The 25526-nt window shown below is 55.2% G+C and overlaps 2 protein-coding genes across 5 annotated transcripts; one reads left to right on the plus strand and one right to left on the minus strand.

Annotated features, from left to right (window-relative positions):
• Positions 1 to 1099: 1099 nt before the first annotated feature.
• IMPDH1 (inosine monophosphate dehydrogenase 1) lies at positions 1100 to 18759 on the minus strand. Of its 4 annotated transcripts, none has more exons than XM_059711721.1 (16): positions 18497 to 18759; positions 13501 to 13599; positions 10925 to 10973; positions 8394 to 8495; positions 8172 to 8246; positions 7693 to 7899; positions 7471 to 7558; positions 6447 to 6646; positions 5734 to 5824; positions 5410 to 5505; positions 3909 to 4052; positions 3676 to 3820; positions 3248 to 3391; positions 3010 to 3093; positions 2460 to 2476; positions 1100 to 1856 (listed from the first exon to the last, which is right to left on the minus strand). In XM_059711721.1, exons 1-16 carry the CDS (start codon positions 18652 to 18654, stop codon positions 1744 to 1746), a joined length of 1812 nt encoding a protein of 603 aa, XP_059567704.1. In that variant the 5' UTR covers positions 18655 to 18759; the 3' UTR covers positions 1100 to 1743. The 4 variants fall into 4 exon arrangements, with proteins under 4 accessions (XP_059567704.1, XP_059567703.1, XP_059567706.1 ...); XM_059711720.1 differs by having other exon boundaries at positions 13501 to 13602; XM_059711723.1 differs by lacking the exon at positions 2460 to 2476.
• Positions 18760 to 22996: 4237 nt separating this feature from the next.
• LOC132211334 (speedy protein E4-like) lies at positions 22997 to 23748 on the plus strand. The gene is made up of 2 exons (XM_059656056.1): positions 22997 to 23279; positions 23312 to 23748. Exons 1-2 carry the CDS (start codon positions 22997 to 22999, stop codon positions 23746 to 23748), a joined length of 720 nt encoding a protein of 239 aa, XP_059512039.1.
• Positions 23749 to 25526: the final 1778 nt, after the last annotated feature.

The following is a 25526-nucleotide window of genomic DNA, read 5'->3' on the forward strand; positions in this document are numbered from 1 at the left end:
CCCCTGACCTTTCCTCCATAGAGGCCTCAGTGGTATTTCAGCTCCAGGCCCAGAAAAGCAGCAAAACCAGACAAGCAGTGCCATGGCTGACGTCAGGACTGCCGCACAGATGGATGACCCCAGGACGCAGTGGGAGCACGCCAGCGCATTTTCCTTCCCTCTCCCCTCCTCCCAGGCGCATTACCATCACCTTCCTCACTCCCAAGCTCCACGGGCCCTTCCTTTGCTCTATAACCTGTTCCCTAAGCCCATTTCTTCTACAAATTACTTCTTCTACCTCTATATTTTATAAATGAATGGTCTCTTAGAGTTTGGGTCTTGGCTCTGAATTCTTTCCTAGCCAGAACTCAAGTACCGAGGCTGCTGAGCCAGGTCTGGCCTGACCCTACGGGTCCAACACCTGGTGCCGTTCCTGCCACTCCTGCTGCCTACCACACAGCCATGGGAATGCTTCCGGGTCCTCACTGCACCCTCTGCTCATTCCCAACACAAGAGTATCCCAGGCCACCTTCCTTGCTTCTGTCCTGAATGGTGTCTGTACCTTAGGAGGGCAGCTGTGTGACCATTGCCCAACTGTAACAACAGAGTCAGAGGGAGACCATGTGACTGTCCCGGGACAGCCAGGGATACTCAGCAGTCCATGTGTCGGGCTGTCGCACCAGAAGGGGTTTGAGGCTGGGAGGTGGGTCATGAGCTGCACACGAACAGTGGGAGCTAACCCCCTCCACCTGGTCCCCACAGGTGTGTCTCAGCTGATGAGACCAAGGCCCTAGGCCTGGGGGTCAGGGCCACAGCCATGTTCTAATCCCACCTGTGCCAGGCTGAACCATTTGGCATTATGAGGCTGTGATGGGTGCTTTCTGGCAGCCTCGGATGAGGTTCCCCTCTGCAATACTGCCTGCCTGCACAAGCTGCTGGCAGCGGGTCTGGGAGGCCTCCCACTATGGCCGACCTGTACCGCACCCCCTGGAGTACCTCAGTGCCCTCAGCACCTTCCTGGGGAGGCTGGGCCTGGCTCTGATGGGACTCTGAGCTCCAGCTCACCAGCAGGATGGGGGTCAACTGCTCAGTGGACAAGGGACAAAGACAGGACAGCAGAGACATTGTAACCTCTTGATTTATTCAGATTATTTAATATACAACATAACTGTGACGCAAAGTGTGCAAAGTTAAAGCCTTCAACTGCAGCTGAGAGGAGAGGGCAGGCTTGGTCCACCTGGGGATGGTGGTGAGTCAGAAATGATGGGCTGCCCCCTCCCCAGAGCAGGGGAAGAGAGAGTGGCCTGAGGAGCAGGAGGCCTAGGGCCAGGGGAAGGGGGCAGAGACCTCCCTCTGGCCTAGGTTAGGAGCCCAGAAGTACCCCATGGCTGAGAGGGCAGTAGCCCAGGAAGGAGCCAGAGGCAGGGCCAGGAGAGCACCATTTCTGGGGTGAGGGGTGGGGAGGAAGGAACCCTATAGGAGAAGCCAGGAGGGGCCACCCGCCCCAGGGGAGGGAGCCAGGCCGGAGCAGACTGCAGTGAGAAAACCTGAGGCAGGCGCAAGGCCTGAGAGCCCAGGTTGGTGGGCTCGGGGGGAGGGAGGGCTGAAGAAGGGGAACCCGGTGGGGGCGCTCCTAGGGCAGCCAGGCCCCAGGAGCACCCTGACTCTGCAGGGGATGCCCAGCAGGGCCCGCAGACCCTCCGAGCCTCCCCTGCTCTCGCCCTTGAAAGGAACTGGGCCCCATAGTGCAAATCTGTGGACCACTCAGTGATGGAGGGAGGCTGTGCCTAACGGGGGACCCTGGGGCGTGCCCTCTCTGCCACCTCGGCCTCCACCACAGCTTCCACCACCGTCCTCAGTACAGCCGCTTCTCGTAACTGTGGGGACAAGGCAGGAGGGGCACTGAAAGTGGGCCTGTGGACCCTGCTCCCTTCCCAGACGCCCCTGCCTAGGCCCAGGGGTGTCAGGCAGCCCCCCAGATGAAAGAGAGGCCGTGAACTGCTGAAGCTCCCGCCTCTCAGCCATGGGGGGGGGGGGGAGAGCAGGCCCCGTGCCTCTGTCCTCCCAGGCCCAGAGACAGCCATGCTCCTTCAGGCCACCGTCAGAGCTGAGCAGACTGTCCTCAGTGCTGGGGGGGAGCGTCAGGAAGGCATGGCCCTGACCACACTGAACCTCTGCTGCCCACATCTCCATCCCAACCCTTCCCATCAGGTGGCCCAGGCCCCTTGTGGTCACTGGGTCCAGTCCAAGGCAGGCAGCCTCGGGCCTGTGGTCAGGGACATCGCACTGCACTACAGATTCTGCTGGAGGAGGGGCCACTGCTGGCTGCCCTCCCCACGGTGTTAGTCCTAGGGTCCATGTCCCATGATTACACCCCAGGGCCGCCCCCAATGCAGTGCCCCCCTCCCACCCCGAGCCCAGGTCCCACCCAAAGTGCCCCTGCTCTACTCTACGCTTGCCCGGGCAGCGCAGTTACTTACACGGCAGAAAGGTATAGCTACGGGAGGGTGGGGCAGAAAGAGACAGAGGTTAGATGCCCGCCTATGCCTGGGGGGACAGGCCCTCTCGACCAGGTGGGGCCACATGCCTGCTACTACTGCTGCTGACCAGCACTGCTCCCACCCATGGTCGCCCCAGCGCTGGCCCTGGCAGCTGTCTCTCTGCTTCTCCCGCCAGAGGACTCGTCCCTAGCCTATACCTGCCTGCCTGGGGCTGCCACCAGCAAGAGCCCAACACTGCCAGCTCCTGCCACCAGCCACCAGCCACCAAGCTTGTAAGGAAGCAAGGGATGGGAGCCTAGGAGGAGCGGCCCAAAGAGAGGGGAGGGGCCTGTCTGCCTAAGGGCTCAAGGACAGGGCTCCAGGGTGGGTTGGGCCCTGGAGGAGAGGGTGATGGAGACATCCCGCAGCAATAACCATCCCTGGTGGAGATGGTCCGCGGGGCCCCTGAAACCTCAGCTCAGCCTCTGAACCACGGTCCCACCTGCCCGACCCAGTGCCAGCAGCTGGGGCAAGGAGGCCACCGACTTACGAGTGCAGGCCGTGGACACCACCCTCGATCTGAGCCGACATGGTCCGCTTCTCAAACTTGAGCTCTCCCGAGTACATCATGGACCTGCAGGCAGGTTGTTGGGGCAGGTCAGGGCACCAAGGGAAGAGGGGAGGGAGGAGAGAGAGGGAGGGAGAGGAAGGAAGCAGGGGTGGGGGAGCCAAGAGCCTCCCAGGTGCCACCCACCTGCCACGCCCTTGCCCCCAGTCACAGCACTCACCGCAGGACGGAGAGGCTCCGGGCACCAATATCCTGGCAGCCATGCTGGATCCCTGCTATGAGGTAGGGCACGAACTTCTGAATGGAGCCTTTGTCCTGGATGGAACCTGATACGCCCTGTGGGATCTTCACCTTATCCCCCTCACTGTATGGAGGGCAGGGAGACTGAGCCAGACAGCCCATGGCTCAGGGGACCTCACCCCATCTCTCAAGGGCACCAATGGAAGAACCCCCAAAGCAGCCACACCCCGGGCTAAAGCATAAGCAAGCATGGATTCCGAGTCAGGAGGTCCGCTCCTTGTGCCCCGTGACTCAGTTCCCAGAAATATAATATGGAGACTCGGTGCTATTTGGGACGTCAAAGGCATGTGGGGACCCTTGAAGGGTTGCGGGCTGATCGGCCTGGGACCAGGGCTCAGGGCAGGGCACCTGAAGTATCGTTTCTGGCTGCTGCTGCTCTTCTCCATGGCATCCAAGGAGCCCATGCCCCGGTACTTCTTGAGCCTCACCCCATCGGAGAAGAAGTACTCGCCAGGGGCCTCCGTGGTGGCGGCCAGCAGGGAGCCCATCATCACTGCGGTGGGGGGAGGGGCAGGGTCAGCGCCTCTAGCCCAGCTCCCAGCCCCTCACAGGCCTGCCCAATCCCTAGCAGACCCCCTCACCTGTGGATGCTCCCAGGGCCAGGGCCTTGACCGCCTGCCCCACAGTCTGGATGCCACCGTCAGCTATGACTGGCACCCCAAAGCGCCGGGCGTACTCAGCCACCTTGTACACGGCGGTGCCCTGAGGCCGACCACAGGCCATCACTGTGGGAGGGGACGCAAGACAGAGATGTCAACAGCAACAGAGGGGCCAGAGACAGGCCCCTTCTCCCTGTGTCCTACCTCCACTCAGGAAAAGGGACAGGCCGGCCTCGATGTTTCTTCTGAGGGACAGACGGGTGGCAGCAAATAACACTAGGGTGGCTGTCACTCCAAAGACCCAGACCACCCCATCCACGGCAGCGCTATGGGGCACTCTGATAGGAGAGGGGTCAGTACTGGCCTTCGGAGTACTGCACCCCCTACACTGGCGCACTCAGGCCTGGTGGCCCCCAGCCTCACCTGTCTCCATATGCAAGTTCCCCTTCGAGGCTCTGTTTGCAAAGCCTGCTACTAGGGTAATCATCACCTCCTTCGGGATATTATTGCCTTGCATTTGTTTAAGTTTAACTGTCCAAGGTCCTTAAGTGTGAGGTTCCAAATGGGAATGATAAGGAACCAGCATGTATGTAGGGATGGATGCAAGGCCCGATAAAGCCAGGAAGAGGCCTTCTCCAGGGGGTCTTTTGTTTTATCCCTATTGAATCCCAACTTTTAGGACAATGCCTGACACATAGGTACTCAATATTTGTTGAGTGACTGAATGGAAGGCCCACGTTTCATCGCAGTGGTCAGCTAAAGTGAAGGGTAGAAACTTAAAAGCAGAGGCTCTGAAGGCCAGAAAGGGAGATGTTTTGAGCAGAAAACCCCAAATTGATCACTCAGTGTTCTAGGGAAATGACCCTCCCTAGAGGGGCCAGTCCCTCCCCTCAGGCCAAGCAAGGACCCACCCGTCAGCCTCCAGCCTCCAAGGAACACCCCTCAACCACAGGGGGGACACATGGTCAGGGTCCCACTCCCCTCCTCTTCGTGTTTGGGTGTCTACCCTGCAAAAGGGCTTTGTGACTGAGTGGAGCCCCTCCCTCGCTAGCAGCACATGGTGATAAAGTATACATTCTTAGACATTTAAGGACATGGCGTCTCCCTGGCTTAGGTATCTGCCTCGTCACGAAGCTAATCCAAACTGTGAGCAAGCCTCCCATAAGCACCAGCCAGAGAAGTAGCCACAACAGCCTTGGGCCTCTAGCTTGGGTCTCCTTGACCAGAATCTGAGAAGCAGGCTGGCACACACCTAAAGCTCTCAGTAACCTCATCTTACACCTGCCTCCCCCCAAGTCATTGAGCCAGACAGGCAGAGTCTGAGCCTGGGTCCCCCCCCCCCCCGAACCCACCATCCCAGGAAGGAGCCAGGCAGAGCAAGCCACTCGGCATGTATCCATGGGACAAGAGTGAGGCCCCAGGGCCTATGGAGGGCCATTGGGGTGTTCTCAGTGGCAGTCACTCTTCTCCTACTGATACCCACCTTCTTGGGTGATGCAGATGGAGCCACAGCCCATGCCCACACGTAGCCCGTCCACACCAGCATCAATCAGATTCTTGGCCTGAGCTGCTGTCACCACTGGGGGAAGGTGGGGAGTGGCAGGGAAAGAGGAACAGTATGAGGATGGGATGCCCCCGCCCTGCCCTGGGACCCCAGTCCAGCCCCACCCCCACCTACAGTGACCAAAGCCCATTCATTCAGCCCCCAGGCTCCCATGTAGATTTGCCATCACCTTAGGATGCGGAGGGACAGGAAATTACATGGTGAGGGGGCAAGGGCCAGGGGTGATGGGGGCTCTACACTCACCATTCCCCCCAATCAGCTGGAGGTGGGGGTACTTCTTCTTGATATAGTGCACCATGGCGATCTGATACTCAGAGTTCCCTTGGGATGAGTCCTGAGAGGAGGGGAAGAGGGCAGCTTAGGCTATGATGGCTGAGGATCCTCCCTGGGAGAGGGGGTTCTGAGTGGACAAACTCCTAAAATTGTACAAAAATGCTCTGAGAATTTTTTTTTTTTTTTTTTTTTTAGTTTTTTTTTTCTGGGAAGATACTTGACAGCTGAGTCTCAAAAGAGCCTGCTTTCCTCCAAAAGCTAAGACCATTCATGTATAGTTTCACACCCACTGATGGACTGGTCCTCACAGCAAGGTCACCTGAGGCCTGTCCTGTTCCTACAACTCACTCACCAAGTGAAGAACTTAACCTCCTCCGCCTCCCTCTCTTCATCTGACAAGGGGTGTGGAAACTGTACCTCGGGGGGCTGTTGGGAAGGCTGAATGAGACACAGAGGTCTTAGAGCAGGGCCTGACAAGTGGGAGGTTCCCCATGAATGTGAGCTATAACCATCAGGTCAACGTGTGAGTCGCCCAGAGGCCCTCAGAGGGGCCCACAGTTGGTCTTAGCCGTCAGTACCACGGACCCTCCTGATTGTGGCTCCAGGCTCAACCAGAGCCGAACCTGGATCTCCCTAAGCCTCTACTGTACGGAACCCCGCTGCTCCCAGGGGGGTGCCCGTACCAGCACTATGACATCGGCGCCCGCCTGGGTGAGCAGGTCCAAGCGGTATTTGTCGTCCTCGCGGGTGCCCACCGCTGCCCCGCACAGCAGCTGCTTGTGGGAATCCTTGGAGGCTAGAGGGTAGTCCCGGTTCTTCTTCAGGTCGGTGCGGGCAATGATGGCCACCAGCTCGTCGCGATCATTGACAATGGGCAGCTTCCCTGAGGAGGAATGCAGCGGTGAGATGAAGGAGCCGCCTCCGGAGTCCTCTTGGGAGTGGGGTGGACCACGCCAGAGAGTCCACTGAAATACCCAAACCAGCCGCTAGGTGACAGCACCACCCAGGAAGCCCTCCTAGCGACCTGGACCTCTTCCCCAGGAACAGGAAGCAAAGGAACCTTGAAGCCAAGTGCGCTCCTGGAGCACTTCCTGCCCTGGGGCCTGGCCAGGCTGGGGTGGGCAGCCCCTGAGCACTGGCAGCCTCTCACCTGCTGGGCCACAGGCCACAGTGGTCAAAAACTCCTAACCAGGGCACATACGTGAGGCTGTCCTGCAGGAGAAACATGTGCCCTGTACAATTCCACCCCCAGAGAACAACCCAGTGTGGGCCAGGGAAGCACGTCCCAGTGTCTCCCAGGGACTAATGAATATTATGTCAACAATCCCATGTCAAATTGACTTGATTTCAGGGCTTCTCGGAGCCTTTAATAAGCTAATGTACAATTTGTTATGCATTGATAGGGAATATAGAAAAGAGCATTTTTCCGACTTATAAGCCCACAGAGCCCTTTTTTCATGATGAACATTTCCCAGGGCTACTTTTTTGGGGAAACCAATACCGTGAAGATGCTGAACAAGGGGCAGGCTTTCCTAAGCCAAGAAAAGGACCTCAGGAATCATGCTCCAGCCTGGGGTCATTCAAGCCTTCCCCAAGGCCCCGTCTGCCCGCTGGGACAACCTGCACGGCTGTGAAGGAGCAGGGGGAGCCGGGGTACAGGAAGCCCGGCTGGGGCGGGTCTGGAGCTTTCTGCCTGCTCCCTGGTACCTTTCTTGCTGCGCTGCAGGATCTCATTTGCCTCTTTCAGTGTCACACCTGCTGGGGCCACCACCAGCTCGTTCCGCGGTGTCATCACCTGTGGGGCCAGGAACATTTGCCTGCAGGTTGGCAGGTGAGAGAGAAGGGAGCCAGACCTCCCTCTGGTCCCTGTCACAGACACCTTGGGGTCCTCTCTCTGCCCCGGCCACGCGTTCCCTGCCCTACAGGTACCTCGCTGAGGAAGACGGTGTGGTCCTTCTCTGCGAGAAAGTCGATATCTCGGGAGGTGACAATGCCCACCAGCTTGCTGCCCATGGTGCCGGTCTCCGTGATGGGGATGCCAGAGAAGCCATGCCGAATCTTGGCCTCCAGCACGTCGCCCACGGTGTGCGAGGGGTTCAGCACCACAGGGTCCGTGATGAAGCCCTGCTCAAATTTCTGTGGGCAGAGACAGGGGAAAGGAAAGGCTGGAAGAAAGCCTGAGGTGGTGTCCAGCCTGGTCAAAGGGGGAGAAGGTGCCCTGGCCAGGGCCCTGAGTGGGGTGAGGGGCCAGTGGGAAATGAGGGCTGGGCCCTGTGCCCCCCACTGTGGATAAGGGCAGACAAGACCTCACGGCAATCGACTAGGGAATGCACCAGCCTGCGGGGCTGGCCAGGGAGTTGGGGGCTGCCAGGTGGCATTTTCTTCCCGGGGGTAGGCCTGGTACTTGCCTTCACCTTCCGCACCTCATTGGCCTGGAACTCTGGAGTGCAGTTGTGGTGAATGAAACCAATACCGCCCATCAGCTGGGGTGGGAGGGAAGCACGGTCAGAGCCAGGGGCCCGCCCCTCCTCACTCTGAAAACCCCACCCCTGACTCCAATTCCTCCTGCTGCCAGCCCACCCTATTCCGTCCCCTCAACCCTGGACTCCCAACCCAGGTGCCCAACTCACAGCCATAGCGATGGCCATGTCAGCCTCGGTCACAGTGTCCATGGGGGAGGAGATCAGGGGCGTCTTCAGCGTGATCTTTCGAGTCAGAGCTGAAGTCAGGTCCTGAGGATGAAGGCACAGTGCAGGTGAAGAGTGTGATCATTCACTCCCCAAACATTCACAGAGCTCCTGCATGTGCCCGGCCCCGGGAAGGGCCTGGGGATACAGCAGTGAACAAGGCAGATGAGGCCCCTGCTATCGCTCCCATGGTTTAATCTCCACTGGGAAGTAGAAGACAAGCATGCAACACATGCACAAAATCATTTCAGCCAGGATGAAGGCTCCAAAGAAAAGCAAGAGGAAAAGTGACCACGGGAAGAGGGGTGTGGTGGTCAGGAAAGCCTCTTTCTCAGGAGACGACAAGTAGCAGCCAGTCCAAGTCTGAGGGACTGTGGTTCCAGCCTCTGATTCCCAGTCTTCCTGAGATGCATTTAAGAAAGAAAAAGGCAAGTGGAGTAGAGGGAAGTGAGAGAGGCAGGTGGCTGGCAGGGGCAAGGAAGTGTAGCCTTGAAAGCCAGGGACAGCTTAGATTCGGAGATGAAAAGCCACTGCCGGGGTCACAAGCAGAAGAGAGGCACCATTTGACTTATTTTAAAGAGGTCACTCGGCCTCCAATGTGGAGAATGGAGAATGGATTCTAGGTGACAAATCCTGGGGCAAGGGGACCGGCAAGGAGACCGCTGACAGGTCCAGGCAGAGGATGTGGAGACAGGGAGGGGGAAGGCATGGGAAGGCGTCTTTCGGCATCCAGGGAAGTAGATGGCCGAGGGACTGCAGCTCAAGGAAAGGTCAGGGCTCCGGGTACAGATCTGGGAGGTATCTGCCTATGAACGGTAGGCAGGGCCAGATCATGAGGTGTGGGCCACAGCTATGGATCCTAGACCCCAAATGCTCAGACACAGACTTTGGTATATAGTTTCTGGAGATTCACAGGCCCCTGAAGTCCATTCATAGACCCTGGTTAAGAGCCCTGGACCCATAGACTAGAGAACTCCTCCTTCTCCTCTCCCATCACACCACCGAAGAGCCACAGCCTTCCCGACAGAGGCCACAGGACAGAGACCCTCGATGGCCGGAAGGGATCTGTTCTGTCCCCCTCTTCCTAGAATCCTACCCAGGGTCTGGCACAAAGCCAGGTGCTGGGTAAACTTGGTTCAACTGAACAGCTGAGCCATGAAGGCTTCCTTATTGCTGTCGTAAGGCAAATATCCAGAATAGCTCCAATTTCCCCCTAAAAATCTGTCTGGGTCAGCACTGGCTACACGGGCTGGGCCAACACTTCCCCGGGTCAAGGGAGCCAGGCACACTTAGGCCCTTTGGCCTTTCAAGAGAATCAGACCTCAGTAAATATCACTGATAACAGCGACAAGAGGAATGTTTTTTAGTATGTATGAATTCACCTTAAAATAATCTAACTTTTGCCCTAGCTGGTTTGGCTCAGTGGATAAAGCATTGGCCTGCAGACTGGAGGGGTCCCAGGTTCAATTCCAGTCAAGGGCGCATGCCCGGGTTGTGGGCTTGGTCCCCTGTGGGGGGCGAGCAGGAGGCAGCCAATCGATGATTCTCTCTCTCATCGTTGATGTTTCTATCTCTCTCTCCCTCTCCCTTCTTCTCTGAAATTAATAAAAATATATATTTTTAAAAATAATCTAACTTTTAAAAAATATTTTTTAATTGATATCAGAGAGGAAAGGAGAGATAGAAATATCAATGATGAGAGAGAATCATTGACAGGCTGCCTCCGGCACGCCCCACACTGGGGATTGAGCCCGCAACCTGGGCATGTGCCTTGACTGGGAATTGAACCATGACCTCTTGGTTCATAGGTCGACGCTCAACCACTGACCCACGCCGGCCAAGCAAATAATCAAACTTTTCTGTGAAATAACTTACTTCTATCAGCACTACACCCCTAGATTCTGTGAGTTCATCATATGTTAATTAGGTAAAAGATATTGCTCATTCACTTGGCTTATAGCTGAACCCTTCAGGCAAGCAAGGCAAATCTAACTTCTTTAAACCCTCTTGCCAATTCTTGTATATCTGGATCTGTGAACAAGTCTGTCCATGTCATTCAAAGTCTGCATCATTTTATTGGCTTCTATCATGTCCCTGCTCAGCATTTCAGACAAAAACCTGATCCTTCCAGTTTACAGTAAAAAGACAGCCACAAAAAAAAAAAAAAAAAAAAAAGACAGCCACATGCACGCCCACCCCCTTCCCTGTGAACCCTGTGGCAGGCTCTGTCAGTGACAGAGAGCCCTCTGGCCCTGAGCCAGGCCCACCACTCAGGAGACCGCGAATCCCTGCAGCTGCCTCTGCCACATTAAGCACAGCCCATTGCACTGTGTCAGCTTCTCTGGCAGCAATAAAGGCTACATCCACCACATTCCCAAGAAAAGCCTCTTCTCTTCCTGCCCTTGAGCAAGAAATCAGACTCTTCCACCATATGCACAGCCTCTCTCCCCGGGGTTGGCAGAAGAGGTACTCACCACCTCATCAGCTATGAAGTCTATGAATCCTGGGAGAATCAGGAAGTCGCTATGGAGAGAGAAAAGTGAGTGTTACTGAGAAGGGGTACTTAAAAGGGGCAGGGCCTGCCATGCCAGGGGAAGCAGCATGGGGTAGGGAGAGGGGCAGCGCCTGGAGCCCTCTGGTCCCTGCTGTCCCTTCAGGGCTGAACCCGTCTTGTGACCCCGACTAGGATCTTGCTGATTTCAGCTCAGAGAGCTACACACAAAGGCAGTGGAAGGTCTATGGATCTGGGGTGGCACCAAGGCAGTTGCTCAAATGTCTGTTGCCTCCAGGGCTCAGAGTTCACCAAGGAAAAGTTCCCACAATGCCACACAAGGCAGATACATGGCCTGCCCTCGAAAGCGTCTCTATCTTAATAGAGGGAGATGACAGGGAATGAACCCGAGAGCAACTTATTTATTAATTTTAAATATATTTTTATTTATTTCAGAGAGGAAGGGAGAGGGAGAGAGAGATAGAAATATCAACGATGAGAGAGAATCATTGATCGGCTGCCTCCTGTATGCCCCACATTGGGGATCAAGCCTGCATGTGCCCTGTCCGGGAATTGAACCGTGACCTCCTGGTTCATAGGTCGACGCTTAACCACTGAGCCACGCCGGCTGAGCCTGAGAACAATTTATAAGTGCAGCATATGAACACCACACAGCACAGGACAAGCTGCACACAGCCAAGTGTCAGGGCTGCTCAGTCACACAGGTTTCGTAAGAGCTCGAGGGACCCCAGGGGCTGAGCAGGAGCAGGGCATGTTCTGACAAAGCAGGCACTGCTGCCTGCCCAGTTGGACTGAAGCAACCAACAGGCATGGCCTGAGATGGGGAAGGGGAGGAAGGGGCCTTCCGGTTAGGACCAGAACCCTGGGACCCCAGCCAAAGCATGGCAGCTGTAACACACTAGACTGGGCTGTGGTCACAGCAAACCCCTGAAGGGGGTACAGGCCTGCACAAGCATGGCAAAGCACAGTACACAGCCCAGAGGCCCCGATGGCTCAGTCCCCCCACACTTCAGGAACACTCCCAACTTGACTAAGAAAAGCAGCTGGCACCTGAGCACAGGAAGGAAAAGCAACAGGGTGAATGGGAGGGGTGGGGTCTTTAACCTCCCAAGGCCAAGAGCAACTCAGAGCAATATCCCTAGGGAGTTTCCTTGGCAGACTCTAGTGAAAAATATATCAAAGGGATACTCTCTCCCCCCTCATCAAAGACTGCCAAAGAGCCCTAGCCCGTTTGGCTCAGTGGATAGAGCGTCGGCCTGAGGTCTGAAGGGTCCTGGGTTCAATTCCGGTCAAGGGCACATGCCTGGGTTGCGGGCTCGATCCCCAGTAGGGGCCGTGCAGGAGGCAGCCCTTCAATGAGTTTCTCTCATCATCGATGTTTCTATCGCTCTCCCTTTCCCTTCCTCTCTGAAATCAATAAAAATTTTAAAAATTATAAAAAAATGAAAAAGACTGCCGAAGGAAGAGAATCTTAACTGCCTCTGACCCATGGCAGCCCTTCTTGCTGAATAGCAAAGAGGCTCTGTGGCTCACGTTCAGGCTGGAGAAGAAATGCAAGAGTCTGGGCCCCTTGACATGTCCTAGGTATCTATGCACCCCTCACCTGGCCCACATCCCAGCTATGGGCAGGCAGGAGACACCTGGTGTCTAGGGAAACTGCCTGCCCAGCAGAAGCGCTTACAGGCAAGGGCAGGGACTGGCAGGGACTGGCAGGAGACTGGGCAGGGGTGCTCTTGGCTGGCCAGCAGCCCCACTCCGCCTCAGCCCCAAGCTTCTGATGCTCCTTCCTGGCATGGACACAGTCCTGCAGCCAGAAGGAGAGCTAGTGCCAGGCCTGCAGCCCGCAGGACAACTGGCCCAGGGCCCACAGAAAAGCAAACTAAAGCCAGAGGCAGAGAGAAAAAGGTCTTGATCTCCTCCAAAATCCCATGTGGGGTGGCCTTGGGGGTGGCAGTCACACAATACTCATTCCCAGGGGCGCACTAGTGCTAGCCTGTGGGCCGACAGAGGCGCAGTGTAAAGAGGACTGGACGATGGGAACAGGGAGACAGACACCCCCACGGTCCAGCTGGGCCTCTCCTGGGGGCAACACCCGAGCAGCTGTCATAGTTGGGCTGCAGGCCCTCTCTGCCTTCCCAGTGACGCTACGAGTGAGTGAGAGGAGGTCCTGCACCAAGGTCTGGGCAAAGTCTCCATAACTCCTACATCTCAGGTTCCCACACACCCCAGGGCCCCTTCAAGCAGCCAATATGCCCATGCGAGGGGGAGGGGCAAGGCCGGGCCCGGATCTACCCAGAAACGGGGCATGGCACCTAGGGCCGCGAGGTCGCTATGCCACGTCCATCTGCACTCGGCAGTGGCCGCCTTCCTTCCCTTGCTCAGCCCCCCGCCCCCCATCCTCCTCCTCCCCGCCCGATCGCTCCCAGCCGCCGGGATCGCGGCTGCCACCGCAGACGCGGCGCACGTGCAGGGCCCGAGCCGGGGGACCGCGGCGCGTTCGTCCCCGCACTCCGGTGGGGCCGGGGCCCCCGCGCTTACTTGTAGGTGAGCCCGTCGGCGTTGGCGAAGAGCTGCTGCGCCGTGAGCCCATCGTCGGGCACGTAGCCGGTGCCGCCGCTGATCAGGTAATCCGCCATGCTGCTGGGGCACACCGCGACCCGACATAAACACCCGCGCGGGCCGCCCCGCCGCTGCTCCCGCAGCTGCTGACGCCCAGGCCACGCCGCTACCGCGGGCCGGGCCGGCCGGGGGCGGGGGCTGCGGCAGCCGGGCTGGCCCTGGGCGCCGCCCTCTCCTCCCGCCCCTCCCGCGGGAGTCCACCGCCTCCGCCCCGCGCCGCGCCGCGCCACCGCACAAAGGGCCCCGCGGAGCCAGCCCAGCGCGCGCGCGCACACACACGCACGACCTGGGCTGGGGTAGCGGGTGCGAATCGGGAAGGGGCAGGGGGTGCACCCCCGCCCCGCGAGCCAAACCGGGACACGCCCCCTCCGCCGCGCCCGGCCCCGCCTCCTAGGCCCCCTGCAGCGCGTCCCCGGGCCCGCTCGCTGCCTGGCCCACCCCAGTCCACCTGGCCTCCACCGGCATGGGTCTCCCCTGGCCTCCTCCACACCCCCAGGGACCTCTAACACGGTTTGGCTTTCCAAGGCTAAGGCCCAAACTGTGACCAGGAGTCCGGAGTCCTGCCGGGGCCAACAGCTCCCCAACACATAGGAGTTTAAGGATGCACCTTCCCTCAAATCCCACCTTCCCCAATCCCGACCTCATTCCTAGAGGGAGGGCATTCTTACCAATGACACTCCCTGATCTTTGGGGGGCCTTCAAGCCCTCTGCAGTTTACAAGGCATTTTTCATCAATGAGCATATTCACTCTACAATCTATTAAATTGCCCATTATTAGGTGTCCCCACTTTACAGATGCAAAACCCACAGTTCAGAAAGCAAAAGGGTGGGGGGTACTGCCTCTGACTCCCGTCCCCAGCTCCGAACGTGGTAGGGATACCAGAGGGAGAAGTTTGTTTTCATTTGGGAGGGCAGTGTGGTGGGAAGAAGAGAGAGGATCACAGGCCTGCCTTAGGCAGGTAGGGATGCATGCAAATTGGGGCAAAGGCTAGAGAAGTTTTGAGAATTAGCCAAAGCAGAAGTTTGGAGGTCCTATGGGTCCAGCAAGATCAAGATTCCTACTTGGGGGCAGAAAGATTTGGCAGCAAATTGGTTCACATGGGGGGCGGGGGGGGGGGGGGGGGAGAGATGGTGTGGCAGGGGGAAGACCCTTTCCTATTGGGTGATCAGCACTGTTAATGCTACTTCCTGAGCAAAGCTAGAGAGTAGATTCCCCCACCCAAACCGCCTGGTCCCCCCCGTTCTCTTCCTGTGGTCCCCACAGCTCACTTCGTGGTGAGGTGAGAGAAAGGCTGGGCAGGGACACAGTCCTCTCCCTGGCAAGGTGGCTGTCTGTAGTGCTCTCCCCATTCCTCCCCAACTCTGGGAGTCTGGGTTTGTTTACCTCTCAGCAGTGTGGTGACAGCCAGGCCCAGGGGAGTCTCCCTGAGATGCCCAGCCTCCCCCCCAGTGACACCCCTCCCGCCCCCCCCGCCCCCCCCGCCCCCCTCCCCCGCCCCCGGGGACCCTACCAGGAAAACACAGACTGTTCCATCTGTGTGCAGAGGGGAGGGGAGGCCTCTCACAGAGCTAGGACGATGAGGCTGGGAGTGCTGGAGGAGCTCACAGATTTCCGCAGTGTCCTCTTTCCTCTTCCTGTGAAGGACTGGAACATCACAGACCCTCCCCGCCAGTGGAGCCCCAAGGAGAGTTCCTGTTGGGGGCCTCTGAAGGCCCTCTGGCATTGGCAGGAAGAAAGCCCGCCTGCTGGGGTTCTCTGCTGAGGCTTGCCATGGACGCCTTGGGAGCACTTCCGATTTCTCAGCTCTTATAAACTCATCTAGAGGACATGCGCCTTGTGGGGAAGGGGGTTACCCTGAGGGGACCAGCACTAGGACCTGTTAGTGGTCACCTGGAAGCAGAGTAGTGAGGCCAGGCAAAGACAGCACCCTGGCCATTCAGAGTAATGGCAGCCTGGGTAACGGCATTGCAGGCAGAGAGCACAGGCTGTCCATGGGATCGCTCTGGTAATGGCATTGCAGGCAGAGGGCACAGGCTGTCCATGGGATCGCTCTGGTAATGGCATTGCAGGCAGAGGGCACAGGCTGTCCATGGGATCGCTCTGGGTTTCTAAGGAACCTGCCCTGGGTCACGACCCCCTAAGCATGGGTGGGAAGTGGCTAGGGCACTATTTAGGGTTCCACCAGGCCGGAAGTCCAGGATAGCAGCTGGGCTCTGCCATCTCTAGTGACATGTGCCCCAATCTACAGCTCAGACCCAGGGGAGCAGGCTGCTAGACTGAGTTGTGAGGAGGGTCCCTTTCCTGGTGACAACAGACCGCACAGCCCTACTCCCCTTCTCCTGTCGCCCCACACCTCCTCCTGCTTTGACCTGTGTCAGGGCTCCTCATTACTCTAAGCTGCTGGGCTCAGCCCTGGGTTAGGCTGCCCTTTTCCAGAGACTGTTAATCCACCTCCCCCCTCCCTCCTCCCTCCTCCCTCTTCCTGATCTCCCCTAGCTGCTTCCTCCATGGGGAGGAGACACCAGGCAACCAGTGGGCCTCCTCAGCCAAGGAAGGGCTGTTGGTCCCCTGAGGCTCCCCACCTAGCAGCTGTGAAGGCAGCAGGGCCGGATAGCGGGCCTAAGTCCCTTCCAGTCCTTTCCTCGGGGTGGGGGAAGGGACTGGTGTCCTAGCTGGGCACCAAGATCCATGCAGGCAGCCCTGAGGTCTTTATCTGGCCTGGGCTTTTGAATGGGCAAGATTTCAAAACATTTTTAGGGTAGTTGTGGGGGGTGGGGGCAATAACAACACTGGCATTGCTAAGCTGGGACAGGAGACATGGCTACCCCAAAACAAGCCAGAGAGCAATAACCCTGACCTCAAACCCAGGGCATATCTTATATGCACTCCTATGTTCATAGCAGCACAATTCACCATAGCTAAGATTTGGAAACAGCCTAAGTGCCCATCAACAGATGAGTGGATTAAAAATACTGTGGTACATTTACACAATGGAATTCTACGCTGCAGGGGGAAAAAGAAGGAACTCTTGCCTTTTGCAACAGCATGGATGGAACTGGAGAGCATTATGCTCAGTGAAATAAGCCAGTCAGAGGAAGATAAATACCTCATGATCTCACTCATTTGTGGAATATAGAGAACAACATAGACCAGCTGTGGGCAAACTACGGCCCGCGGGCCGGAATCCGGCCCGTTTGAAATGAATAAAACTAAAAAAAAAAAGACCGTACCCTTTTATGTAATGATGTTTACTTTGAATTTATATTAGTTCACACAAACACTCCATCCATGCTTTTGTTCCGGCCCTCCGGTCCAGTTTAAGAACCCATTGTGGCCCTCGAGTCAAAAAGTTTGCCCACCCCTGACATAGACAGATCCAAAGACAGAGAAACAGCGATCAGACTATTAATCCCCAGAGGGAAAGTAGGGGAGGGAGGGGGCAAGGGGAAGAGATCAACCAAAGGATTTGTATGCATGCATATAAGCCAAACCAATGGACATGGACAACGGGGGGATGAGAGTATGAGTGGGGGGGAGGGGATGGGAATTTATGGAGGGGGATGAGGACACATTTGTAATACCTTAACTAATAAAGAATTACAAAAAAAAAAAAAAACCCAGGGCTTCTCGTGGAACCCTGTCCTCTTCCCACAGCTCTCAGCCAGCAGCAGCAGGTGGAGGTTAGCCAGCAGGTTTTGAATCTCATTACACCACCTGCCTGGGGCTCAGGTTTTACACAGGCTCTTTGGAGCCTGGGGTGGGGTGGGGATGGCCCTCGGTGCAGAGAAGGGGTGCTCCTAGGTGGGCCTGGTCTGAGCTCTGATAGACTTCAATACCTGCTCTAGTCAGGTCATTGCCTCTATCAAGCGGGGGGTGCTCCAGCCCACTCCCTCACATCCTGTGGCCTCTCTGTATCATCCCAGACCCTGAGCCCCAGCAGTTAAGATTTCCAGGATAGGAGGAAGGATGGGGTTGCCCAAACCTGACTCAATTCTAGAGAGGCAGCCTATGGGGCAGGAGAGGCCAGGCTTTACCCAGCACCCCTTAAGCGGTTAGATTAGAAGTTTTTACGTAATCAGCCAGGCCCTGGGTACGGCTGCAGGGCTAATTCCCCCCAGACTCGCCCCCTCTCCCCCCAACCCAGCTTCCCGGTCACCTCCCCAAGCTGCTGAGCACCAACAGATGGGGCAGAGAAAGAAGTCCAAATCCTCTGGACCGGAAGGACAGTGGGCCTGCATTTCAAGCTGTGATACAATCCAGAGATTAGCTACCGTCTCCTTTTCAGCCAGTCCCCTGGGGTCCGGCTCAACACTCCCACTCTTCCAATGACCCTTACAGACCCCAGCAGACTAAGGGTAGGAGCGGGTCCTGCATCTTAGGAGCGATCCTGATGTGAGCTGCACTGGCAGCCTCATCAGACCTCAGTGAGCAGTGAGGAGGGGACAGCGTCACCAGCTCTGAGAAGGCCACCCATCGGGACACCTACACCTGCCAGTAAGAAGACTCTAAGAGGAAACAAGCTAAGGAGGAGGAAGCACAGTTGGGTAGGTTCTCCAACAAGCACTGTTTGAACCCCTGTAGTCGAAGCCACTTGGGCCAGGTGTCGTCGGGTGTGTATTCGGAGGTCTGATCCAGGGCTAAGATTTTAGGGAGCGTTTTTTTTTTTTTCTTCCCGATTTACTCCCCGGTGCACCGCAACACCGAACCCTTTTCACAGTGCCTGCCTGCATGCCCCAACCGAAGCTGGGTGCTCGGCGTCTGAGCCCCCCGTTTTCAGGAAGTTAGAGGTGGAGGCGGTAAGAGGGTCAGGAGGGTGGGGTCTGCCCCTGCCCTCCCGCACAGAGCCGCCAGGTACCCCGAGCCGCCGCCGCGCCCGCCCCGGATGCGCCCCGCGCGCTCTGCCCTGGGCGTCACCTCTCGGGCTCGCAGCCGGCCTGCAGCAGGCGGGCGCTGTACCGCTGCGCCGCCGTCTCGTGTCCCGGGTGCTGCCGGGGTCCCAGCTCCGGAACAGCGGCGGCTCCGCCTTCCTGCGGTGGCCCCAACCCGGGTGGCACAGTGAGCTGCCCCTCCATGCAGCCTACGGTTCGGGGCGGGCGGGAGCCTCTCCGTCCGGAGGCTCCCCGGGCCCCAGCTGGGGAGCGAGCGCAGCCAGCCGCATCCCTGGGACGGAGCCGGACCTCCGGGGCGGGGCTTGTGTGCCGGGGGCGGGGCAGCTCGGGCGGCGGGGGGGGGGCAGGGGGGCGGGGGGGGCGGGGCAGCTCGGGCGGCGGGGCGGCGGGGGGGCGGGACGAAGGGAAGGCCCGGAGTCCTCGGGACTCCGCCCTGGCGCAGCGCTCCCCCCAGCCCCTCCGCGCTGCCGCCCAGACTCCCTAGTCTCTACCGTCCCGGATTCAGCGAGCTACCCTTGCCCCTTGCCTGCCTTACGGACCTTCCAGGTCCTCCTGGTCCCTTCTGAGGACCCAGAAGAGGAAAGGAGAGCAGTGTCTTTAGAGGCCGGGGTTTTCTTCGTGGTTTGTGCCCGTCCCAATGCCTGTCACGCGTGTCATAGGTTCGCCATCACTGGCCTAGGACCTGCGAGCGGCAGACCTCCCTCGCCAGGACAGAATAGGCGGGGACCACCCGCCTCCCTTCGCTCTGCCCTCTTTGCCTATTCAACAGACTTCCTCCGACGGAAGGAAAGTAGATTTTCCTCGGTTCTTACCTGCCCCTGCCTGAGGAAGGAAGAGAGAAGGCTGCAGGCGCCTTAAGGAACAGTCCTTGCCTGCCTTCCCTTGAGTTACCCCACAACCAGGGATGGGGGTTCAGCGCACAGGGCCTCAAACTTGTTCACCTACTGGCTGGAAAGCACACCTTTTCCTAAGTCATCTTTGTTATCATTGTTGACTGTTGGTGGAGCACCTAGCAAAAGTGGCAAGAAGAGGTAGGAGTCCTTGCCCTCAGGCAATATCTTTGAGAAGACAGTAGATAAACAATTCTTAGGAGACAGGCCCATAAGCCAGGACCACAGGGAAACTGAGGCAGAGTTCAATGGAAAATCTAGATGCCAAGCAGTTTGCAGGCATCTAGTAAATCCTATCTTCCCTAAACCAGAGACACTTACAAGTAAATGGTTTGCACGTCTCCCCAACCAGAGGGTAAATGCTTAAATCACCCTACTCAGGGAGACAGCAGAAATCCAATTAGTGCCATTGGCCAGCCACTGGACAGACAAAGTTAAGGGAAGAAATTTCATTTTGGCACATCAGCATAAAACTGATGAATATTCCATTGAGATCCCCCCTAAGACCTTCCTTAAAGGCCCAGCCTTTATAACCCCTCAAAACAAAGGTCCAGAAAGAAAAAACAAAAAAAATCAAAGGTCCAGCTCCTGCTCTCCCTCCCGGGTGCATGCCCGCGCTTCCTCCTCCTTCCCGACAGGCACGAATCTCTTAAACTCTAAGGGATCTCAGGAGGCTTGCAATCAGGACAGCAACGGACAATGGTAGTTCATCCCCTAACAGTAATGGGCAAACCCCTGGAACTATCCCCAGAGCCCTTTTCTTGGAGTTCTTAGTGAGCCAAAGCAGACCAGGTTCATTTTCCCAGCCCTTTCTTGTCTCTCTGTCCCCAGCTTTAATAAATGCCTCTAGAATGAATCTGGACTCATGTTTTGAGAATTTTCCTGCATGAAGTCAAGAACCCACACACTACCAGCTAGCCCTAGGCAGACCCATTCAGGGCCAGGTCCCCTTTCTGGTATCATTCATACCATATACTTTTTAAAAACTGACAATCTGCCCTGGCCAGTGTGGCTCAGTGACTAGAGCATTGGCCCGCACACTGAAGGGTCCCAGGTTTGATTCCTACAAGGGCAGGTACCTGGGTTGCAGGCTGGATCCACGAGTTCGGGAGGCAGCCAATGAATGTCTCTCTCACATTGATATCTCTCTCTCCCCCACTCCCTTCCTAGATCCCTCCCTTCCACTCTATAAAAAAAGTCAATGGAAAAATATCCTCAGGAGAGGATTAACAAAAACACAATAAAACAAACAAACATAGTGACAGTGGGCCAATGGATAGAGCGTTGGCCTGTGGACCCAAGGGTCCCAGGTTCGATTCCGGTCAAGGGCGGGAACTTTGGTTGCAGGGTCCTCCCTGGCCCAGGCCCTGGTCAGGGCACATGCAGGAGGCAACCAATCCATGTTGTTTTTCTCACATTGCTATTTCTGTCTTTCCCTCTCTCTTCCACTTTCTCTAAAAATCAATGGAAAAATATCCTCAGGTGAGGATAAAAAAGAAAAATACTGACATTGGGTGCATTTCAAAGAAGTAGAGTTGTCCTGGCCAGTTTTGCTCAGTGATTAGAGCTTTGGCCCTCAAACTGAAGGTCGAGGGTTCGATTCCTGGTGATTCCTGGTCAGGGGCACGTACCGGGTTTGATACCCAACACCAGTCAGGGCACGTGTGGGAGGCAAACCAATCAATGTGTCTCTCCCATGTGGATGTTTTTGTTTTTTTTTCTCTCTCTCTCCCCCTCCTCCCTCCCTTCCACTCTGTCTGAAAATCAATGGAAAAGGGGGGAATAACCTCAGGTGAGGATTTAAAAACAAAGCAGCTGGGCCAGCGTGGCTCAGTGGTTGAACACTGACCTATGAACCAGGAGGTTACGGTTCTATTCCCTGTCAGGGCACATGCCCCGGTTGTGGGCTTGATCCCCAGTATGGGGCATGCGGGAGGCAGCCGATCAATGATTTTCTCTCATCATTGATGTTTCTATCTCTCTCTCCCTCTCCTTTCCTCTCTGAAATCAATTTATATATATACATTTTTTTAAGCAATCAGAACAAAATAGATCCAGAGACATAGAAGCCTGGAACAGACTGTGGAATCTCAGAGGGAAGGCAGTGGTGTGTGAGAAGAGATCAGCCAGAAAACTTGTATGCATATGTGCATAACCCATGGGCACAGACAATAGGATGGTGAAGGCTGGGGCAGGGGACAGGGGCATAGAAGGGATCAATGGGGGAGCTTATGCAATACTGTCAACAATAAAGATTTAATATTCTTTTAAAAAGCAGAGTTATGGGTCAGCAACTATTTCACAAAGGAAATTGATGAGAGGAAATAAAAAAATTTAATATTCAAAAAACTAAGGAAATTAATTTATATAATGATAAGTTTTTAAAATTGATTTTTAGAGAGAGGAGGGAAGAGAGATTTGTTGTTCCACTTCTTCATGCATTCATAGTTCAATTCTTGTATGTGCCCTGATGTACGGGCACATCTTGGCATATCGAGATGACGCTCACTCTATCCAACTGAGCTACCTGGCCAGGGCCAATGGCAAGATCTTAACGTTTATCCTGCCTGGTACCTTTTCCTATATATGTATGCACCCACTCTCCAGATTCAGGATTAAAACAGTTTCTCTGACCATGGGCCTCATGTGAAATCTTGTCACTCTAGACAAGATAGTTGCTATTAAAGGGAATGTTTGTGTTCCCTCACAATTTCTATGTTAAACCTAATTCGCAGTGTGCTGGTATTTGGAGGTGGGACCTTTGGGAAGTGCTTAGGTCATGAGAATGGAGACCTCATGAATGGGATGAGTGCCCTTATAAAAGAGACCTCAGAGAGCTCCCTTGCCCCTAATGTCATACAAGGACAGCATATATGAACCAAGACTGAGCCAAAACCAGACACTGAATCTGCCAGTGCCTTGATCTGGACATCCTAGCCTCCAGAAGTGTGAGAAGTAAATGCTGTTTAATGTTGGTATTTTTGTGACAGCAGCCCGAATGGACTAAGACGATTTTGTGTAACAAGATTACTTCCGCCTTAACGGGTTTGTCTCAGTGGATAGAGCTTCAGCCTGCGAACTGAAGGGCCCCAGATTCTATTCCAGTCAAGGGCATGTACCTGGGTTGTGGGCACACCCCCAGTAGGGGGCATGCAGGAGGCAGCTGATCAGTGTTTCTAACTCTCTATCCCTCTCCCTTCCTCTCTGTAAAAATTCAATAAAATATATATATTTTTTAAAAAGATTACTTCCACATCCCTGCCGTTATCTCAAAGAGGTAGAGGTGGACAGATCTAAATTGTACACAATGATGGTCATTTTTCTGGTCCCTATTCATGAACCACTCATTCTATACACAGAAAGAACCAACACACAGGTTTCAGACTAAATAAGGGAGGTCTAGAACCTATCAGAGAGGACTAGGACTGGCAATTACATGAGCCTAGATCCAAATCTGGGTCATGAACTCTCTCTGAGCTTCAGTTTCCTCATCTTTCAAATGGGGTTAATAATAGCTATCTGGTGCGTCACCCAACGCGGAGACCCAGAAAGCCAGGGGTTGGAGGAGCAGCCGGGAGTGGGGCACAAGAATATCCCCATGAAAGGGAGGCCTGGCCGAAGGAAGGGGTGAGGAGATGAGATCCAAGGAGAGAAGCGCCCTGGGTGGAGGGGTCCTGCCCGCGGCCCCAGCGTCCGGCCGGAAGGGGAGGAGGGAGCGGTCCACGGAGGAGGAGGAGGCCGCCCCGGGGACGAGGGGCACCTGGGTGGTGGTGAGGCTGCGTGGGCTCAGGATGAAGCTGAAGAGGCAGCGCGTGTCTCCAGAGCTACCCCAGCACCACGAGGCCTTCACCAGGCTGCTCGAGGACCCCGTCATCCAGCGGTTCCTGGCCTGGGACAGCGACCTGAGGGTCTCCGACAAGGGTGAGGATTCTGTTGTGTCCCCCCGCATCAGTACCTCCTGGCCATGGTGGTGGCGTACTTGGGCCGCGCTGGCCTCTTCTCCTGGCAGTACCAGCGCGTCCACTTCTTCCTGGCCCTCTACCTGGCCAGCGACATGGAGGAGGACAACCACGCCCCGAAGCAGGCCATCCTGTCCTTCATCTACGGGAGGAGGTGCTCCGGGCGCCCCTTGTTCCACAAACTGCTGTTCCAGTTCTTCCGCTCCATGGGCCGGAGGGCCAGGGTCACGCGGGAAGAGTATGAGCAGATCCAGGCTTTCCACCCCCAGCTCTGGGTGTGGGGGCGGGACCGCCCGAGCCTCAGATCGCTGAGCCCAGGGGGGACTCCAGTTTTCAGCAGGGAGTCCATGCAGACGCTAATGACAGACACGAGGAAGGGGAGGAGGACCTCCGGCGCAGATTGTCTCGCAGAACCCAGAATGTTCTAGAAGGAGCCGGATAGTTATCACATTTCCCGGGGCCACTTCTAGTCCCTGGGGCTTAGAAGGACAATAGGAACCAGGTGTTTTTTTAAGGTTCCATCCCTTCCTAAGGCACCACCCAACATTTCAGATTCTTTCCTTCAAATCTCCCCTGAGGTAGAAATCGGAGGTTCCATTTTTTTAGATGCTTGACTTCAATAGACGAGAACCATCAGAAGGAGGCGTGTAGGGGCTCAGAATGGCAGGGGAACACCTGAAAAGTATAAAACTAGAGCCATCGGGTTCATGTAGGCCACGCATTTTATCACTTTACTTTGAAAATGTTGCCCACTGGACTATTATTCTTATATTTAACATTTGTATATCTATTTTAAATAGTTTTAAAAAGGCGTAGTTTTGAAAACATGCTGCTTCTACAAAGTTTTTTGATGGGCATTACAGCTGTTATATATATATTTGTGAATATAATTTTGTTTGCATTTTTAAGGGTTTTTACATTGTATTTATATAATACCAGTTATCTTACAGCTAGGTGGGTAGTTCTGCCATATTGTTGAAACTATACATTTTTACTTTTTGGCCTTGCTTATTGAATTGCGAGGCCTGAGTTGTAATTCTTTAACTTGCCTGGATGACAGTCTGTATGATACTGTAGATCATTAAGGAGCACGGTGCGACGCATCTCTTGAGGAAGCATAATAAAGATGAAATTCTCACCTTCAAAAAAAAAAAAAAAAATAGCTGCCGAAACCGGTTTGGCTCAGTGGATAGAGCGTCGGCCTGCGGACTGAAAGGTCCCAGGTTCGATTCCGGTCAAGGGCATGTACCTGGGTTGCGGGCATATCCCCAGTAGGAGATGTGCAGGAGGCAGCTGATCGATGTTTCTCTCTCATCGATGTTTCTAACTCTCTATCTCTCTCCCTTCCTCTCTGTAAAAAAATCAATAAAATATATTTTAAAAAAAATAATAGCTATCTCATAAGGTTGCTTTGCTATTAGCAAGATAACACAAAGTTCCTGCCTCGTGGTAGGCTCCTTATAAACAGAAGTAATGATTATTGTAAACTATGTGAGCTGTAGCTAAATTCTGCACCTTTGACTCACAGCTAATGTATTATAATTTCTATTACATATTCATTCAACAAATGTTTGTTGGATACCTCCCACGCGCCACCTAGATGCTGGGAGTTTAATGGTGAACAAGATGGTTATTGTTTTGCTGTCATGGGCCTTAAAGTCCACTGGGGCAGAAAGAAAAATGCACTCAGAAGACAATGCGGGGCCCTAGCTGGTTTGGCTCAGTGGATAGAGTGTTGGCCTGTGAACTGAAGGGTCGGTACTGGATTCGATTCCGGTCAAGGGCACATGCCGGGTGTGGGCTTGGTCCCCAGTAGGGGGTGTGCAGGAGGCAACCAATCAATGATTCTCTCTCATCATTGATGTTTCTCTCTCTCCTTCTCCCTTTCTCTCTGAAATCAATAAAAATATTTTTTTTAAAAAAAGAAGAAGACGATGTGGGGAGGGCTCAGATGGGCACCCTCCATACAGCCCAGACTCATGGGAAACACACAAAGTGGGGCAGTTGTTCTGAGAAAGAAGTGAGTCAGGCCCCTGGAAGTAGACAGAATATGATAAATAAATGGCACATAATGAGTGGGCCTGAGTCCTGGTTGGACCTGGTGCTCACTATAGAGTGGCTCTGTCTTTTCTCTGGAGCTTGTTGACTACAAATGAGATTTGCTAGCAAACTATTCATTAAAACAATCACATTTTGATGGGATAAC

Source organism: Myotis daubentonii, chromosome 10, assembly GCF_963259705.1.
Source record: "Myotis daubentonii chromosome 10, mMyoDau2.1, whole genome shotgun sequence".
In the NCBI taxonomy this organism is placed as follows: domain Eukaryota; kingdom Metazoa; phylum Chordata; class Mammalia; order Chiroptera; family Vespertilionidae; genus Myotis; species Myotis daubentonii.

What these genes read in the sequence shown, in the direction of transcription:
- LOC132211334 (XM_059656056.1), top strand. Translation starts at nt 22,997, where the DNA reads ATGAGATCCAAGGAGAGAAGCGCCCTGGGTGGAGGGGTCCTGCCCGCG. An exon ending in CGACCTGAGGGTCTCCGACA is followed by an intron (nt 23,280 to 23,311) that starts AGGGTGAGGATT and finishes TCCCCCCGCATC; the next exon opens with AGTACCTCCTGGCCATGGTG.
- IMPDH1 (XM_059711720.1), bottom strand. Translation starts at nt 18,654, where the DNA reads ATGGAGGGGCAGCTCACTGTGCCACCCGGGTTGGGGCCACCGCAGGAA. An exon ending in GGCCCTGGGAGCATCCACAG is followed by an intron (nt 3,821 to 3,908) that starts GTGAGGGGGTCT and finishes CCCCCACCGCAG; the next exon opens with TGATGATGGGCTCCCTGCTG. An exon ending in CGGAGCCTCTCCGTCCTGCG is followed by an intron (nt 3,094 to 3,247) that starts GTGAGTGCTGTG and finishes ACCTGCCTGCAG; the next exon opens with GTCCATGATGTACTCGGGAG.